General features: G+C 31.5%; 1 protein-coding gene and 1 long non-coding RNA gene across 2 annotated transcripts in view; one reads left to right on the top strand and one right to left on the bottom strand.

The window, feature by feature from the left end:
* Positions 1-1077: 1077 nt before the first annotated feature.
* Positions 1078-5314, bottom strand: LOC134726922 (uncharacterized). Its single transcript, XR_010108676.1, has 3 exons — positions 4960-5314; positions 3203-3452; positions 1078-1397 (listed from the first exon to the last, which is right to left on the bottom strand). It is a non-coding gene; the product is annotated as an uncharacterized LOC134726922 (long non-coding RNA).
* Positions 5315-12189: 6875 nt separating this feature from the next.
* Positions 12190-19538, top strand: part of LOC134724810 (cell division cycle and apoptosis regulator protein 1-like) — a 47104-nt gene continuing 39755 nt past the window's right edge. Inside the window, exons 1-2 of the mRNA XM_063588075.1 lie at positions 12190-12255; positions 16666-16724. Coding sequence (XP_063444145.1) covers positions 16676-16724 — 49 coding nt within the window. The 5' untranslated portion in view covers positions 12190-12255; positions 16666-16675. The remainder of the gene's footprint in view (positions 12256-16665; positions 16725-19538) is intronic.

Below are 19538 nucleotides of genomic sequence, written 5' to 3'. Positions count from 1 at the left end.
GTGTATAATATGGACCAGTGACTATCTCGAAAAGTGCTTATATTAGTGTACATGTATATATGGTTAATTTTGATGCGCTTTGAGTTCATGCACAACTCATGCCATTTGAATATATATAAATAAAATTTAAATAATAAAGAATTGCTTTAATTTTCTATTGTACTAATTTAAATATTCAGTACGTAAAACCAAACATAATGTACAAAGCAATAAATTGTTTCAAAATATGCAGCGCAAAACTATTTGTCATCAATCGTCAAGAAACATGAATATGATATGAATGTGAAACATATAACACTGATAACACAAATAAAACAATATGTTCAATAATGAAACAAAATTGATACATGTATCCGGTGACACACACCCCTACCTGCAAAAAGTTCCGTCTCAAAACCAATATATCAAACCTATGACACTTTTGAAATTTGGGCAACCTAGATGTGAATGCGGTAAACGCCTCTATACCATATATATAGCAATGACCAAAATTCAGGATACTTAATAGGATTCAAACAAATAACAACAACAAAAAATATTAAAAAGTCAAATGAAATAAAAAAAAAAATTCCCTCATTACTATGAATTGTTTTTGACAAACAATCAATCCAAATTCTTGCAAATAAAATGTAGGATGTACCTTATCCACTAATCAGTTGCACAAATATCTAAATTTCCCACTCTTACATACATGTATATATCATTTAAATAATAATAAAGAGTTAGGTCCGATCCATATTTGAATACTTTTTCAAAATATGCATATGGTCTGAATGTACACTTACAGTCTGCCAGATTATAAGACGTTGGTCAAGTTTATTCGATACATATACATGTATATCATTAAAAGTATAAACATCACAGTTCAACATAACCGAAATCTTAAATTAATATAAAAAGTTCAATTGTAATTGAAACAAAAAATTAATGTTATTTAAAAGTTAATCTCCTGTACAGTATATCACGGAAGAAAATGGACATAAATTATATAAAAATCTGTTCCAAAAAAACTAAAAACTATAATAAAATAGTGTTAAAAAGTAGGCAAAGAATGAATAAGTTTTTGTAGATAGTCGTCTCATTGGCAATCATACCACATCTTCTTTTTTATATTTGTTATTGTGAGAAGAGTAACTCTGGATGTAGGGTTGCTGATATTATTATTAAGGATGCAATTTTATACAAACTATTATTTGGCATATTGTTAGGTTATGAGTGCAATAGAACTTTTGACATACAAAATTGAAAATGTAATTTGTAAAACAAAAGGAATTTCATTGCATGCTGCTGCAAAACAAGCATGGGTGCAAATGCAAAGGAACAGGCATGAACAAAACATGTAAATGTAAGAAATATGATTTTCCTTCCGTCAGCAAGTGTCACCAGGGACGAGAATGCTAAAATAAGATTGAAACAGACAATTAAATGCAGAATTATTCAATTTCAATTGATGTAATGTTTTCCACTTTATTCCTTTAACTGTCTTATATTAATAAGAAATACTCAATAAAAGTATTTTGATGAATATGTGTCTAAAATAAACCCATATGTTCCAAATACATGTACGGTCAAGCTCGTACTAGATCATATGAGTATACTCGTACTGGACCGTACACGTACAATCCAAATACTTATATGGTCTGGAATATATAAGCATAGGTACTTTCTCCTTGTAATTAATGATGTATGAAAAAAAGTAAAAACACAAAAATACTGAACTCCGAGGAAAATTCAAAAAGGAAAATCAAAAATCAAAAGTCCAAACACATCAAACAAATGGATAACAACTGTCATATTCCTGACTCGGTACAGGCATTTTCTAATGTAGAAAATGGTGGATTGAACCTGGTTCTATAGCTAGCTAAACCTCTCACTTGTATGACAATCGCATTAAATTCCATTACATTGTCAACAATGCATGAACAAAACAAACATTCTCAAAGAGTAAAAATGTCAAAAATAGGGGTACAACAGTCAATATTGTGTTATCATCTTAATATCACTATAGTAAAAAACAACAAATGTAACGAAGAAGCACAAAAAGGCATACATCAAATTTAACATACTCATATTGCTTTTCTTATACGACTTAATTTATCTATGTAAAGTCTACCCGTGAAGGATAGAAAGTTTTCAGTTCTGGTGTAAAATTGTGCGCTTGAAATTCACACAGGTAATCATAAAAATAATTTTGTCGTTCAATTGACGGCATACATAAATGCAGAGTCACGTAAAGTAGATATAACAAAAAACATACTTAACAGTAGAAGTAATAATAATATATAAAATAATTCTGTGGTTCAAAGTATGACGGGATACATAAGTACAGTTTCACGTCAAATGTATGAAAGTATAACAGTAATTATTTTTCAGATCATTTCATTGGATGGACCTATTCTTCAATGTAGTAAATACCCATGTATGATTGGAAATTTTGTTATGTATGGTCATGTAACATTGTGTAATTACAAATGACTTAAAAAAAAATAATTACATGTTTAGGAACATTCTTTAGATATCATAATATTGGAAAGTATTATATATATATATACCATGTATACATGGGCTTTGCTCATTGTTGAAGGCGGTACTGTGACCTTAGTCCTATAGTCATAATTTGTTAATTTCTGTGTCATTTTGGTCTCTTGTGGAGAGTTGTCTCATTGGCAATCATACCACATCTTCTTTTTTATATAACATACCATGATCCTATTGAAGACTAAAACAGACCAGCTGCAATATAACATTTTTATTCAAATTCCATACTTCAGGACTATGACGATCCAGCAACTTTCAGCAGCAGTACATGATGTAAATTAACTCATTCAAAATAATTAATTACAATTGCAAACTGTTTATTAAGAAGCAGTTTGACAACTGAATAACCATCTTGAGAATGATTTATGGTCAAGTTTATTTTCCATGTTTTCAGCACATCAATTCACATCTAATAATAATTTATGACAGAATTCTGTAAAACAAAAAAAGACAGAACATTTAATTCATTCAATCATTAATGAAATTGACAGTTGATATTGTGATACATAATTTTTGGTATATATATATCAAAAATGTATTTGAGAACAAACTTAAGATATAAATGAAATAAGTAGACAATAAACTAAAAGTCTATTCAGATACTTTTTTTGTCTTTATCATCATGATCATAAATTTAAAGTATTATATCATACATTATACATACAATACATGTACCATAGGCTAAGATCTGTATGTTGAAACTCTAGAGCTGGTTCACAACCTATATCTGTAGTGCCATTCTCAGATTCATCTTCAGATGCTTGTAGTGGCTTTTTCTGTGTCACTGTCTGTGTGTTTTAAGAGTTCCCTCCACCGTGTTATTTGTTTGGCCCAGTCACAAATTGAAAGAAACATTGTCAGAATCTAGGGTTTTTCAGACTGGAGTCCAAACTACTGTTTGATCAGACACTAACCTGAAATTAAAGAGTTTTATAATTGGTCTTCATTAATCCCATATAATTGTGTTACATTTTTATATGTAAATGTCCAAAAATAATTTGTTGAAAAGCTGATAATCATCCCAAAATTTGTAATTTATATTGTTGACTATGTACATGTATGACAGACAAAAATTTCCATAACAAGTTGTACAATAAGCTGTTTATGGGAACATGACAACTCAACCTTTTCCAAAATAAATAAAATTTGTAAGTTTACATGTACATAATGTACAAGTATATGTGCAATAACAAGCCATTAATGGTGCACTGACACAACAGTGTTTATCATTCCCCTTTCTTAACTTCTCTGCATCCACCTTTGTTAAATTTACCAACCTTAGTCTTGATTTGAGTTTTGAGAATGGAGTGTATATATAGTTACAATGTACACATATGAATTGAGAGAGATTTTAACTTCTATGTAATTTTAGCTCTTGTGGAGAGTTGTCTCATTGGCAATCATATTTTTATAGCGAATCACTGAGCATGTCTGGAGCCCCCTCCCCATAGGTAAGTCAGCAGGACCTGCACACAAACCTGAATTTAGTTACTAAGCTATTTTTACTTGTTCTACTTGTATTTTTTATCTATCTGATGAGTTAAGCCTTTTTCAACTGATTTATATAGATTGATCTTATGTTGTACTGTCACATGACTGTTATACCACTGTCCCAGGTTAAGGAGAGGGTTGGGATCCAGCTAACATGTTTAACCCCGCCACATAATTTGTGTATGTGCCTGTGTACTGTGTTCTAGATATTCCGGTAAGTCATTTATAAAGATAAAAAACAGTATTGAGCCCAATACTGTTCCTTGTGGTTCACCAAATGTTACTGGTACAGAGGTGAAGAAAATGCCATTAATGACTACTGTTTGTATTCTGTCCTGTAAAAATGCCTGAATCCAATTAAGTGTGTTATTTTCAATACCATAGAATTTGAGTTTGTAAAGGAGGTGACGATGTGAAACTTTGTCGAACGCTTTAGCGAAGTCCATTATGATTAAGTCAATTTGTGTGTTACTATTATTTGATTTTGATCAAGCTAGTTCGTGAATGAAGTCTATTAATTGTGTTTCACATGACCTTGATTTTCTGAAGCCAGACTGAAGATCAAATAATATGTGATGTTTTTCAAGATGAGACATGATGTTACTTGTAATAATTAGTGGCAGATCTAGAAATTTTCATTAGTGGTGGCCCACTGACTGACCTAAGAGGGGGCCCGCTCCAGTGATCCCTATATATGCAACCAAATTTTTTCCCCAAAAGGGGGGGCCCGGCCCCCTGCCCCCCTCTGATAAATATATGTTCCATTAGCTTGCAACATATGCAGGTTAAAGATATTGGCCTGTAGTTTACGGGTTTGTATTTTCCCCCCTTTTTGAAAGCTGGGGCTACATTATCATGTTGGCATGTAATTTAGTAATACCTGCTTCAGTGATTGTTATTTTTGGCATTTTAATGGGTGGGGGCTTGTACCTTTGTCTGGGATGCTCCATGAGCTTGCAACGTATGCAGGTTAAAGATATTGGCCTGTAGTTTACAGGTTTGTATTTTTCCACCATTTTGAAGTCTGGGGCTACATTAGCATGTTTCCACTCCTGAAAATTATAGGTGTATCTCCAGTTTCAAGTGACTTTTAAAATGTTAAATTAAGTAAGAAAATTTACTTAAAAACTCTTTCCGTTGCCCGTAGGAAGCATGACTATACAATCTCTGTGCTTCAAAATACATGCAAACTTTGACTTTGCTCACAATTTAGCCCTTAAACTTTGTGATGAGGCAAAATATCTGTTTATTCGTTTTCCAAATCCTCTTTCATCCTTCGTCGCCATCTTCAAACATTCTTTTGAAGACCTTTCATAAGGACGATTTTGATTGGTCAATATAAATACTTTCTAGGGTCAAAAAAAGGTTACAAAAGCGAAACTACATATTGATAGTTGTTAGATCTCATATGCAGTATAACGTAATCAGAGATCAACATTTCAATTAGATTGCGTCAGAGAAAGAACATACCAAAAGCAGATTAAATTTTGCAATGTTAGTAACAGGATATATTCCAATTTGGCGATTTTTTGAAAACGCGAAAACGTACGTCCCTGTTAGTTAAAAAAATTAACATTTTCAAATATTATTGGTTACATAGTGTGCTAGTGATCCCATATATACCGTATTACGTCACTGGCACACTATGAAACGAATTTATCTTAATCTTATCTATCAAAATGAACAAGTCTTCAATACAGTTGGCATTCAAAAACTACTTCCTTTGGGCTACAAAAACAGTGATGAGTCTTTTTTTGTAGACGAAACGAGCGTCTGGCATACATACAAAATTTAGTGCTGGTATCTATGGTGAGTTTATTTAAAACCACTGGGTCGATGCCACTGCTGGTGGAGATTTATTTCCCCGAGGGTATCACCAGCCCAGTAGTCAGCACTTTTCGTGCTGACAAAAATTGTCATTGATATGGTTATATTTATAAATTAACTGTTTACAAAATTTAAAATTTTTTAAATACAAAGGATTTTCTACCGCAAGCATAGATTACCTTAGCTGGATTTGGCAAAACTTTAAGGAATTTTGGTCCTCAATGCTCTTCAACTTAGTACTTTATTTGGCCTTTTTAACTTTTTTGGATTCGAGCGTCACTGATGAGTCCTTTTTGTAGACGAAACGCGCGTACAAAATTTAGTCCTGGAATCTCTGATGAGTTCATTTACAAACGATAGACATATATTGCTGAGTCTTTAGTTTTCTATTTAGTTACCTATGTTGTTTTTTAAAAAAAAATTTACGATTTCTCATCTCTGATAGCCAAGGGTTACGATCCAGTCCCCTCTTTACCCTTGGCAGCTTAAACCAACATGTGTGGATGTAATGCTGCAGAGGAGGGTATAGGATTGTTACCCTCGGCTAGCGAAGATAATTCTTCTGCGACTAATGAGAATGTATATTTTTTATGCATCATTTATGGGCAAGATGTTTTCTAATATGTGCGTTCGTTCGTCTGTTGTACCGTTCGTTCGTCTGTCCTGCTTCGTATTCAAGATGTTGGTCGAGGTATTTTTTGATAAATTTGAAGTCCATTCCACTTGAAACTTGGTACACATTTTTCCTATAATATGATCCTTCTAACTTAAATGCCAAATAAGAGTTTTTATTCCATTTTCACGGTCCTATGAACATAGAAAATGATAGTGCGGTTAGGGCATCCGTGTACTACAATGTAAGGACACAATCTGATTTATTATCCCTCAATGCCTTGTGTCTCTTCAATCCTTTTTCGGACTTTAACTTTACAATAATAAACATTAATTCGATGAAAGCAATATTCCTATACCATGGAATTAATGAAGTGAAACGCAAGCTCAAAATATTGTATCAACAGGGTGATATGTATTCTATATGAATTTGCTAGTAGAATGTAACTATACATAGCAATGGGAAGTTTATATCTAGAAAAGACATAATAACTGCTTTTGTTGTATATACTTACTGTCAATTCATGGATGCAATTCATGATGCAAAGCAAACATATTTTGTATTTGTGGTCTCTTTAATTGGTTTAAATATATTTATCTACTCAAAGTAATAGGGTTGGACACATGTCTGCTCCGAATAACAATAGATTTCAATACAATATATATTGATATGAGCATGCAATAATTTAGAATATACTGTCAATAAGATAGTAATGTTTACGATTCACATTGAATAATTCAGTGAGAGGACATCCATATAGAGCATAACCCTGAAGCACGGGGGGGGGGGGGGGGGGGGGGGGGGGGGGGCACTCTACTGTCTCCACACGGCACTAAAGACAAATTCTGTAAAAAATAAAATTCAGAATGGAAATGGGAAATGTATTAGAGAGACAACAACCCGACCATATAACAAACAATGAACTAGAGAAGTTCTCGCTCGGACACACACTCCATAATCTAGTATATTATAAGAGCATCAACCTGAAGCACGGGGAGGCACTCTACTGTCTCCACAGGGCACTAAAGACAAACTCTGTAAAACATAAAATTGAGAATGGAAATGGGGAATGTATAAAAGAGACAACAACCCGACCATATAAAAAAAACCCAAAGAAATAGAGAAGTTCTCGCTCGGACACACACTCCACAATCTAGTATATTATAAAAGCATCAACCTGAAAAAAATAAAATTGAGAATGGAAATGGGGAATGTATCAAAGAGACAACAACCCGACCATGTTCACATTTGCCTTATACAAACAATGCAACATGTAGCAAAGAAATGTACGCGACACGTTTCTTGCAAAACAGTCAGTGGGAAAAGAAAAATCACGACATCAAGTAAACATAATTAAGAGCGTACCACCTGTGTCATGTATATATATAATATATGTCGTCACCAACATTTCGAAATGAATAGTATGCTTGTATAATGTGCTTTTCCTGTTTTGAAAAGAAAAGAAAAAACTAATGAAAATATGGATCTCTGATTCCTTTATTCTCATGTGCACGAGCACGTTAGTAAATACAGATATGGATTTTAATTCGCTTGGAAAAACTAGACAACAAAAGAAAAAAGAAATATTAATAATATATAGAGAGTAGTTGTTTCATACCAACATTCATAAATGAAGAAAGTTGTCTATATTTTCACTATAGTTAAAGTATCTGGATAGATTATTTCTAAATTTACTTAATCATCTTAAAATATACATGATAACAAAAAAAATTACATTTAATGAAATGTTTGATTATTTGAACTCCTTTAAAGGTTAAAACATCTTTTTCTTTATATTTTTCAACCATTATGTTTGTAATACTGCTATTGGAAACAGGATAGACAATGATACAATAAAACTAATATATAGATTTATCGTAAATTTCGTCGGAGAAAAGTAAAGCAAAATCAGAGATCAATACATTTTGTATTTTGATTAGATTTGGCAATATTAGTAACAGAATATATTTCAATTTGACGATATATTGAAAACGTGATAACGTACGATTCTGTTAGTTAAACAAATTAAAACTTCAATAATATAGCATTAGTTTAAGGGAACTTCCTTGTGTTGTGAGTATTAGAAAGAGAAAAAAAATATCTTTACTTGATGAATTGGTTTTTTTAGACGTACGTTGTTTCATGGTGGTAATTTTTACAACCTATGAAAACCAATTTTTCAGTGAAGTTTTTTTTCCAGTAAAACATGGAAATTTGGCATCAGCAATCAATACACGCTAGAAGACAAGAAATCCCTTTTTTGTTCTTGAAAACCACTTTGTTATTCATAAAAAAAAACCAGCTTAAAGTTTTTTTGTGTTTTTTTAATTGTCTCAAATTTAGCATGTTATCATAAGATCTGCAAATTTGTGGTCGCTTTTTTTTTCATCCCACATCGGGATTGGTCCCCTGGTTCTGTGACATCGTGGCAACCCCGCCTGCATGGACCACTGGACAAACTATGATCATATATAACACGATAGCTTTAATTAATTTCAGATCAACTTTGTTGTTTGTCGGGATGATAATATCATTACCATGCCGCCACATCAAATATATATTAACATGAAATAAAATATCATAGTTTCACAGGAGTTTGTCTAGACGAAATTTTTACAATATTGATCATAGTTGGTAATTCAGTTATATAACTCATTGCACCATACTCTGAACAATGCAAAAGAATATAATTAGGCCGCATTTCTTTCTAAAACATACGATGCAAACGGCTAAGCGCGCACATGTTTGATGTTTTGATCATTTCTTTCAAACACACATTTGCAAAGTTTACATAAACTTTGACAAACTATGGCCGCATGTCTTTCTAACCAAAATTTTGTTAACGTTGTGTCGTGTTTGTTGATGTTTTCTAAACGATACAAAAGTAGAAAAAAATTCATTGTTTAATAAGTCTTTACTTACCCTGTTTGAACTTTCAATAATGTATGCACATGTTGTTGGTATACAGACTTTTTAAAAACGTAGAAACAAATACTTCGTTTAATAAGGTTGAAGTAAGAAGCAAATGTAGCGTTTGCACTAACATACGACAAACGACAAACTGCAAACGCATTTTTATCGTTTGTCAAAGTGTATGTAAACTTTACAAACAATTTTTTGAAAGAAATTATCAAAACATGTGCGCGCTTAGCCGTTTGGATCGTTTGTGTTAGAAAGAAATACAACCTAAGCCAACGCTAAAAAATGCGTCTGCAGTTTGTCGTTTGTCGTTTGTTAGCACAAACGCTACATTTGTTTCTCACTTCAATCTGATTAAACGAAGTATATGTATCTACGTTTGTAAAAAGTACCAACAACATGTGCATACATTATTGAAAGTTCAAACAGGGTCAGTAAAGACTTATTACACGTTGTTTTTGTTTCTACTTTTGTAGCAATTTGAAAACACCAACAAAATGAACAAACGCGGCACAACGTTTACAAAATTTTGGTATGAATGAAATGCGGCCTAAGTCACTAAGTTATAGTTATTGATCAAGCAAGTCGGTATACTAGTATATTATATAATTTAATCTGAACGACTCGGGTGACCCTTTATAAACCGAACGACGTAGGAGTTCGGGTTAAAGGATCATTACGACAGAATATACCGATTTACGAAAAATCACAAAACCTTTTCATAAAAAAACTTTATAATATGGTCATTTGAAGTCAGTTCTTTACATCTATAACCCAATTTCTCTAATTCTACGGAAATTTATCCCTTTCCGAACCCATTGTATAACAAAATTTAATCAACGTGTGGTTGCTGGTGATCTCAAAAGATCATTGGATGATTTTAAGGGTCATGACCTTTTTAGCCAACTGGATGAATCAAAATATGCCAACAGGTGTTGATGAAATTGACAACTTCGTGCAATGTGAAAGGCACTCCAAGGGGATTTTCGGTTAACAAAAAAAGAAAATGTATTGTTAAATCATTAGAGAAACAGATTCTTACATAGTTACTCGTGGATTATCGGATTTATCATTTCGAGGCGGCTCGAACTTTAAAATTGATAATTTAACTATCTCGATTGGATAAATCCGATAATCCACTGGTATCAATGTAAGAATCTATATATATCAATCATATAAATGTAGCTTTGTCGTCACCGAAAAAATACTTTTAGTAATAGATTCAAAACTGATGTGATTTTTATCTTTATTCAAATCATTTTCTTTTTATAGATTTATGACACACTAAACGGATAAACTATTCAGATGGCTAATTTAATACTTATTTAACATTTTAAATCTAAATCAAATTTTGGACGAGAAAAATACCTTTCCATTATTAAGAATTTTTAATAGAGAAGAAGATTTATTATTTAACAAAACTCCGAAAATCACTTAAAAATTGAGTCCGGAAGGTATCAGGGTACTCTCCTAAATATCGGAACTTATACTCCATGTAACTCTATAGATGTGGATAGTGAATATCATTTTCTGTTTCAGGGGTGTTACATTTGATTATGATCGAATTCATCTATATTTCAAGAAACAGCAAAAAGTTATCTTTTTCTAAATAGTGTCTGAAGGGATAAACTGACATGCCTAATGAAAACAGAAGAAATCCAATTATCACTGCTATTAGCAAAAAGAAAAATAACAAAAATACCCAGCTCTGAAAGAAAATTCAAAACGGAAAGCCCCTTAACCATGTTTACATAATTATGGCATAATCAAAAGTTGAAACACATCAACTGTTATATTCCTGACTTGGTACATACATTTCCTTATTCAGAAAATGGTGGATTAAACCGGGTTTTATAGCTAGATGAACCTCTCACTTAAATTTGTATTAAAGTCGCGTAAAAATTCCAAGGAAAATTATTTCTAAATGTATTTGATGGTGTGGCGTTTTTCCGTTTTTCTCTCTGTTGCATTTACATCGAGAACTGCGTGAATACCACAGTTCCTATCGTATGTTATTTTCTCTGCATCAGTTAAGAAGAAATTTTATGAGCTCTTAAGCGCATAATCATAAGGCATCGTCCCTTAGCACCTGTTGCAGTTAAACAATCAAATACATATGCATTTACAAAAAATATCTGATACGTCTGGAGTGGCAACCCTAAAAGACCTTTGTCGAATGATTTATAATAACTTGTGTGTCTCTGTATCAATATCAAGGTTTATTATATGATTTTAGTGTTGAATACAACAAATATTTGTGGAAACAAACATTCCGTCGAAATTCATGAAAATAATAATTTGTAGCGAGACATATATTATCATGACAACTGAAATTTTCATTACACAGGAACCAGCAAATTTTGAAAATAAAGTGAAATTAGAAATATCAAACAAGTTTAAAACCATCGAAAATGTTGATATTCCAAAGAGGAGGGTATATGGCATTTCCTATATGAAAAAATTAGAACATAACTGTAAACTTGTACAGTTTGTACTCAGTATAAGTCAGAGATATGAAACAGTTATTGTATATTAGAAAGCCACAAGTTATACATACTAGCGTATGGTTCCTCTACAAAGGGGGTTAAAGATACAGAGGTAAGGTAAGTCCATATCAAATAATCATTTCACTTCACAAACTTACAACTGGATATTTACACGACGATTTATTACCATCGAATTCCTTGACAACAACAACATAATAATAAAAAAAAGAGTCCAGTCAGCAGGAAATTACAAACATGGTCGTTGTTGTTGTATTTCTTTCAAATAGTATTGTGGTTTCTAGTGTTACCATTTCTCATTAAGCGTACTTCCGGTTAAACATTATTTATCTTTTGTCAGGGAAAAGTCAATATTCCCCAATTGTAAGTTTTAGTACGTTTAAAATCGTGATTTTATTGATACACATTGATCCAACCTAAATCAATTTGATTTGAAACTATCAAATGAAGTAAAAAAAAATCAGAAACTATCTGTTTACATTTTTTTGGCTTTTGCGCTTGTTGGCCGGTACCTCGAATTACCGAATAACAGTGTTATTATCCGAATAACTCATGTAATTACCGAATAACTCTTCAAATATCAATATTAACACATTTAAATGACTTTTAAACATATATTATTGAATAAAATTATAATAGAAGTGTATTTTATAACCTAAAAATAAAAAAAAAGTTGCAGGTAAGTTAATATTGATCATTATAAAATTATGTGTACTTCCAAGATGGCGACCAAGGAAATAGTAAGGAATGAATAAAAGAAAGATTGCATACAATCCCTCAACGTGTTCATCTTAGACCACCAAAGTGGAGCCCTCACGCCACGTCACGGCAATGAACAATGTGAGGGTGGGCATTTTTTAAAATAAAATATGGAATAGTAAACTATTTAAATTAGTTTTTGTTTTAATTTTAGTTATTAAAAAAATATTATCTTTATCATATTTTTATATTTGTGATTTAGAAATGGATGTTAACTAAGCCCCTTTAAATCTATAAAATTACTGTATATACAGAGAATTGTCTAATAATTGTTTTTCAGAAAGGATTTGAAAATTTAACCAGTACATCAAAGCAATGCAATTACTCCAATCACTAATTACTTTTCATAACAATTTACTCAACATTAAATAAAATGTAATTAAGAATTGTGTTGATTGCACCATTCAATGCAGTTGTTGTGATCGTTGGGTTCACAGTGCTTGTGTCCCAATGGATGATGCATTGTTATTGGCCTGGTCAGATGTGTCTCTAAAGTTCCTTTGTAAAGACTGTTGCTTTACAGACAACAAGTATGACATGGCCAAGGCGTTAGAAAGGTAAGTAATTTTCATACATACCTTTTATTATAAGCTATACAAATGCGAAATTGGGTTTTTTATATTATAAATAGAGAGTGAAACAAGAAGACAATCTTTCACCTAGTTTATTATATTTCATTTATTTCTTATTTCATTTAAAATGTATTTAATTTACTTAATTTAAGTTACTAAAAAATCAGAATTAAAAATAATAAAATAATACTCAATTAATATTCTTCTAAAATTAGTATTTACGTTTTTTTTATTGCTACTTTTATTTATTTTCATACATTGAATAATTTGATAGAGATAATGAGTTAATTAGTTCCAATAAACAAAATAATCATTACCTCACACTTCTGTTAGATTGTTAATTCGGTTGTTGTTTACTGACACGTGCCCATTACATAATTAATCATTAAGAGATAATGAAATTATATTACATTATGGACACTCTGCATTAAACAGGCTTGTGACTGTCTTGGTATACCAAGGCTGCATTACCAACACCAATAATTATAATAATGAAAAATAGAACACAAATAAATATTTACAACTATATACAATATGTACATCCTATGTTAGTTTTCTGTCAAAGGGTAATAATGTTCAATGTTTCACCAATAATTTTTGATTATTTAAAATAAAAAATTATTAAAAAAAGATATTTTAATAAAGGTAATTTGAGTTTTCCTGTTAAAAAAAGCTTTCTTCTGGCAAATTCTAATTTGTAAATTATAAAATATGTAAGAACTTTTGGATTATTTTAGTCATTCGATGTTAAAAAAAACCCCTCTTCTTAAACAAAATACATTGCACGTGGAGTCATTGAGAAAATAGTTCAGTTCATTTCCTAACTTTGTTAATAAACCAACTGACCGACTTCCTCAAAGCTACTAAGAAGGCACGGTAACCCTCTTCAGTGAAATGTATCCCGTCACGAGCTTCGTATTCCACCCTATAAACATTAGTTGGCTTGAAATAATGTACAAAATGATTTTCAAGAGCTATGCTTTTCATCATTTTGTTCACTATCTCTCGGCGAACTGTACATGTATGCTCATCGGGAGTGCAATACCAAGGTTTTTTTCTTGTAAGTACATGCGATGTACTTGTGCTGACGCCATTGTTAAACAAACTACATAAGCGAGTTCTCGGATGATTGTGGTGTATGGGATAAAAACAAAGGGTCAACACCGAAACAATACTACCAACAAACATCAAACGGATTACGACTCATTTTTAAGAAAGAGGGAGCTTACTGCTTGGTAAAAAGAGTTAACAAGAAGAAATTGAAATTTTTTTCTAAATAAAGTATTTTCGCGGACTATGACAGATAAGCCCGTGCCTTGTACAGGATATCTTAGTAGTTATAATTTTTTTACAATAAATTCTAAATAAAGTATTTTCGCGGACTATGACAGATGAGCCCGTGCCTTGTGCAGGATATCTTAGTAGTTATAAATTTTTTACAATAAATTCTAAATAAAGTATTTTCGCGGACTATGACAGATGAGCCCGTGCCTTGTGCAGGATATCTTAGTAGTTATAAATTTTTTACAATAAATTCTAAATAAAGTATTTTCGCGGACTATGACAGATAAGCCCGTGCCTTGTGCAGGATATCTTAGTAGTTATAATTTTTTTACAATAAATTCTAAATAAAGTATTTTCGCGGACTATGACAGATAAGCCCGTGCCTTGTGCAGGATATCTTAATAGTTGTAATTTTATAGATTTAAAGGGGCTTAGTTAACATCCATTTCTAAATCACAAATATAAAAATATGATAAAGATAATATTTTTTTAATAACTAAAATTAAAACAAAAACTAATTTAAATAGTTTACTATTCCATATTTTATTTAAAAAAATGCCCACCCTCACATTGTTCATTGCCGTGACGTGAGGGCTCCACTTTGGTGGTCTAAGATGAACACGTTGAGGGATTGTATGCAATCTTTCTTTTCTTCATTTTTACGTTTTCCTTGGTCGCCATCTTGGAAGTACACACCGATATCCATAATTTTATAATGATCAATATTAACTTACCTGCAACTTTTTTTTTATTTTTAGGTTATAAAATACACTTCTATTATAATTTTATTCAATAATATATGTTTAAAAGTCACTTAAATGTGTTAATATTGATATTTGAAGAGTTATTCGGTAATTACATGAGTTATTCGGATAACAACACTGTTATTCGGTAATTCGTGTTACCCGCCAACAATGGGTAACACGAATTACCGAATAACAGTGTTATTATCCGAATAACTCATGTTATTACCGAATAACTCTTCAAATATCAATATTAACACATTTAAGTGACTTTTAAACATATATTATTGAATACGATATCATGTGCTTTCGAAAATTATTTGGAAACGTTTAAATTGTCTAGAATGCATTTAATCTAACTACGTCTCTGTATCATTGTGCCTCTTTTGAAATTATTGTGGTAGCTGACTGCACTGCAGTTCAGGCCAGCTTGAATAATTTATGGTGCACATTTTGTGCCTTATATGGGGGGCATTGGGGGGTTCTGATCCCAGATCCGACTTACTTTTTTTGGTCAGATTCATGTTTAGTCGCTTACACAATGTATGTAAGCAATTCTCAGTTTTTTGTTATTTCTTATGTCCTGCTAGAATTCATTTACCGTTTCATACCTGTCACTATTTGCGGTGGATTTCCCCCATGTAGGCTCCCAAATTGAAATTTTGAAAGAGCAATTTTGTCCACAATTATAAACAAAACAGGTGCATTTATAAAGATTTTAGGCTTGTAAAAGTATGAAGAAGCCAAAAAACAACATTAAAATGTATTTTAAGGCCCCCTTGAAGATTTTTTAGGACTAAGGTAGCCATCTAGCACTCAAAACCCCCATGGGCATTTTAAAAAGTTGGCAGGTATGTGTTTTCCCAACACAATAATTGACTTTCATGTCTCGTGTTTACAAAAAATCAACAATTCCCAGTCACGCTTATACCCTTATGAGACCAACTATATGCAAGCTAGACCCTGCAAATAAATCTTTTTTGAAATGTTCTTCTCTTGACCCATGATATTGTGCCTCTGAACTATTGACATCATACAACAATCACTTGTCCATTATGGCGTCAAATATTTTCTACTATGACATTAAAACCTTATGTACTCCTATGTCCAGTAATGGCGACAGCAATAAAATTTATCATGTGACTCACAGTGAGGGTACAAAAATCTGAAATTAACAATAAACATTTACTCCATTTGCTATTGCTACAAAATGAGACAATGACAAATGAAGTATGAAATGAAGGCTCGATCATTATAAAAAAATGATGTTTGATACTTGATGATAAATGGCATAATATGGGCTATTAAAAATTGTATAGTTAATAATATAATAAATAAATTGAAAAGATATGAAAAATATTTAAAGAACTGTTATTCCAGTAATGAGCATGATGAGTGTATTTTCTGTTTTCCAGAAAGTTAGCCATGTCACAGTTTGCGACTCCAAAGAATCCACCCTGGGCAAGACAGTCTGGTATGTTATAGGTTAAAAAAAATCTGAAGAAATATAGCTACATGTACATTTGTATAGAGCATTACTTTACAGTATATATACAGTCAGAGGACTTACTTAAATGAGTGATTTTCCTTCCCAAAAATCACTTCTTTAAGTATCATTATTTCAATAACACCCAATCATGAACAGTAGAATTTTATTACATAATCAGAAAGATGAAACCTTGAACTTTGCAGGAAAAATACTCCCACTGTTAGGAAAAATCTTTTAAGAAAGTATCAGTTCATTATGTTAAGCCATTATTGTAGCATTTTTATACGACCGCAAATTTTGAAAAAAATTTCGTCGTATATTGCTATCACGTTGGCGTCGTCGTCGTCGTCGTCCGAATACTTTTAGTTTTCGCACTCTAACTTTAGTAAAAGTGAATAGAAATCTATGAAATTTTAACACAAGGTTTATGACCATAAAAGGAAGGCTGGTATTGATTTTGGGAGTTTTGGTCCCAACATTTTAGGAATTAGGGGCCAAAAAGGGCCCAAATAAGCATTTTCTTGGTTTTCGCACTATAACTTTAGTTTAAGTTAATAGAAATCTATGAAATTTTGACACAAGGTTTATGACCACAAAAGAAAGGTTGGGATTGATTTTGGGAGTTTTGGTTTCAACAGTTTAGGAATTAGGGGCCAAAAAAGGGCCCAAATAAGCATTATTCTTGGTTTTCGCACAATAACTTTAGTTAAAGTAAATAGAAATCAATGAAATTTAAACACAAGGTTTATGACCATAAAAGGAAGGTTGGTATTGATTTTGGGAGTTTTGGTCCCAACAGTTTAGGAAAAAGGGGCCCAAAGGGTCCAAAATTAAACTTTGTTTGATTTCATCAAAATTGAATAATTGGGGTTCTTTGATATGCCGAATCTAACTGTGTATGTAGATTCTTAACTTTTGGTCATGTTTTCAAATTGGTCTACATTAAGGTCCAAAGGGTCCAAAATTAAACTTAGTTTGATTTTGACAAAAAATGAATCGGTGGGGTTCTTTGATATGTTGAATCTAAAAATGTACTTAGATTCTTGATTATTGGCCCAGTTTTCAAGTTGGTCCAAATCTGGGTCCAAAATTAAACTTTATTTGATTTCATCAAAAATTGAATAAATGGGGTTCTTTGATATGCCAAATCTAACTGTGTATGTAGTTTTCTTCATTTTTGGTCCCGTTTTCAAATTGGCCTACATGAAGGTCCAAAGGGTCCAAAATAAAACTAAGTTTGATTTTAACAAAAATTTAATTCTTGGGCCTCTTTGATATGCTGAATCTAAACATGTACTTAGATTTTTGATTATGGGCCCAGTTTTCAAGTTGGTCCAAATCAGAATCTAAAATTATTATATTAAGTATTGTGCAATAGCAAGTCTTTTCAATTGCACAGTATTGTGCAATGGCAAGAAATATTTAATTTCACAATATTGTGAAATAGCAAATTTTTTTTTAATTAGAGTTATCTTTCTTTGTCCAGAATAGTAAGCAAGAAATATCTTATTGCAAGAATTTTTTTTAATTGGAGTTATCTTTCTTTGTCCAGAATCAACTTAAATCTTTGTTATATACAATATACAATGTATATTCACTTTTTACTACCAACTGATAAATTTAAATAATCTTTACCATTCAGTGATAACAAGCAGTTTTTTTACATCTTAATATTTTATGATGTATTTAAATGAGTAGTTATTGTTGCAAACTCCATTAGAATATTTTAATTGAGATTAGTTTTGGAATAAGGGAAAGGGGGATGTGATTAAAAAATTGGGTTCAATTTTTCTCATTTGAAATTTCATAAATAAAAAGAAAATTTCTTCAAACATTTTTTTGAGAGCATTAATATTCAACAGCATAGTGAATTGCTCTAAGAGAAAACAAACATTTTAAGTTCATTAGAACACATTAATTCTGTGTCAGAAACCTATGCTGTGTCATCTATTTAATCACAATCCAAATTTAGAGCTGAATCCAGCTTGAATGTTGTGTCCATACTTGCCCCAACCGTTCAGGGTTCAACCTCTGCGGTCGTATAAAGCTACGCCCTGCGGAGCATCTGGTTTCAACTAAAATAGAATTTGCAGCTAAATGATAGCATCAAGGGCATAAACCTTGCTTCTTAAAAGAAGTAAAAAGTTCATTTTATTTAATTTTACTAATCATTGTAAAAGATATTATTTAAACCTATGTGTTTAAAAGTTTGATAAAACTACAAAATCACAATTTGTGACAAAACTTCGAATTTGCTACTAAAATAAGTGATTTAAAAATCACTTATATATTTCAATAAGTCCCCTGACTGATACAAGATATACATGTATGTAAAGTCACATAATTTTTAAGTCAAATTCAATTTAACTAAAAGGTGGAATATATTTTACATAGTTGAATGGCTCAATTTTACTAGAAAACATGCATTGACATGTGTTTTTTAAACTTTCTTTATGAGAATCTTTTATCCAAATCTTTAAAAAGTATACCAGTTGCTCAATTACATGTACATTGTAGGTACATGTATTATCCTTGAATTCCTCGTACTATATTTCATTTCAACCAGAAGCTTTTCTGTATTCAGTGACAGCTCTTGTTAGAAATGTATTAAATTTGTGAAAAACTCAGGAATAGTGTGTAGGGAGAAACCGTGAAAAACATGATGAAAGAAAAAATAAAAAAATGTGAAAAGAAGAAATTTTTAATGCACCAAATATTTAACAACTGTTATGAAACATTTCAAATGTAGCTTATAGGAATTGTAAAGAAACTCAAATAAAAACAATCATTCCACTTCTT

Source organism: Mytilus trossulus, chromosome 7, assembly GCF_036588685.1.
Source record: "Mytilus trossulus isolate FHL-02 chromosome 7, PNRI_Mtr1.1.1.hap1, whole genome shotgun sequence".
NCBI lineage: Eukaryota > Metazoa > Mollusca > Bivalvia > Mytilida > Mytilidae > Mytilus > Mytilus trossulus.
The sequence above is the reverse complement of the archived record's forward strand: the minus strand, read 5'-3'. Positions and strand labels throughout refer to the sequence as shown.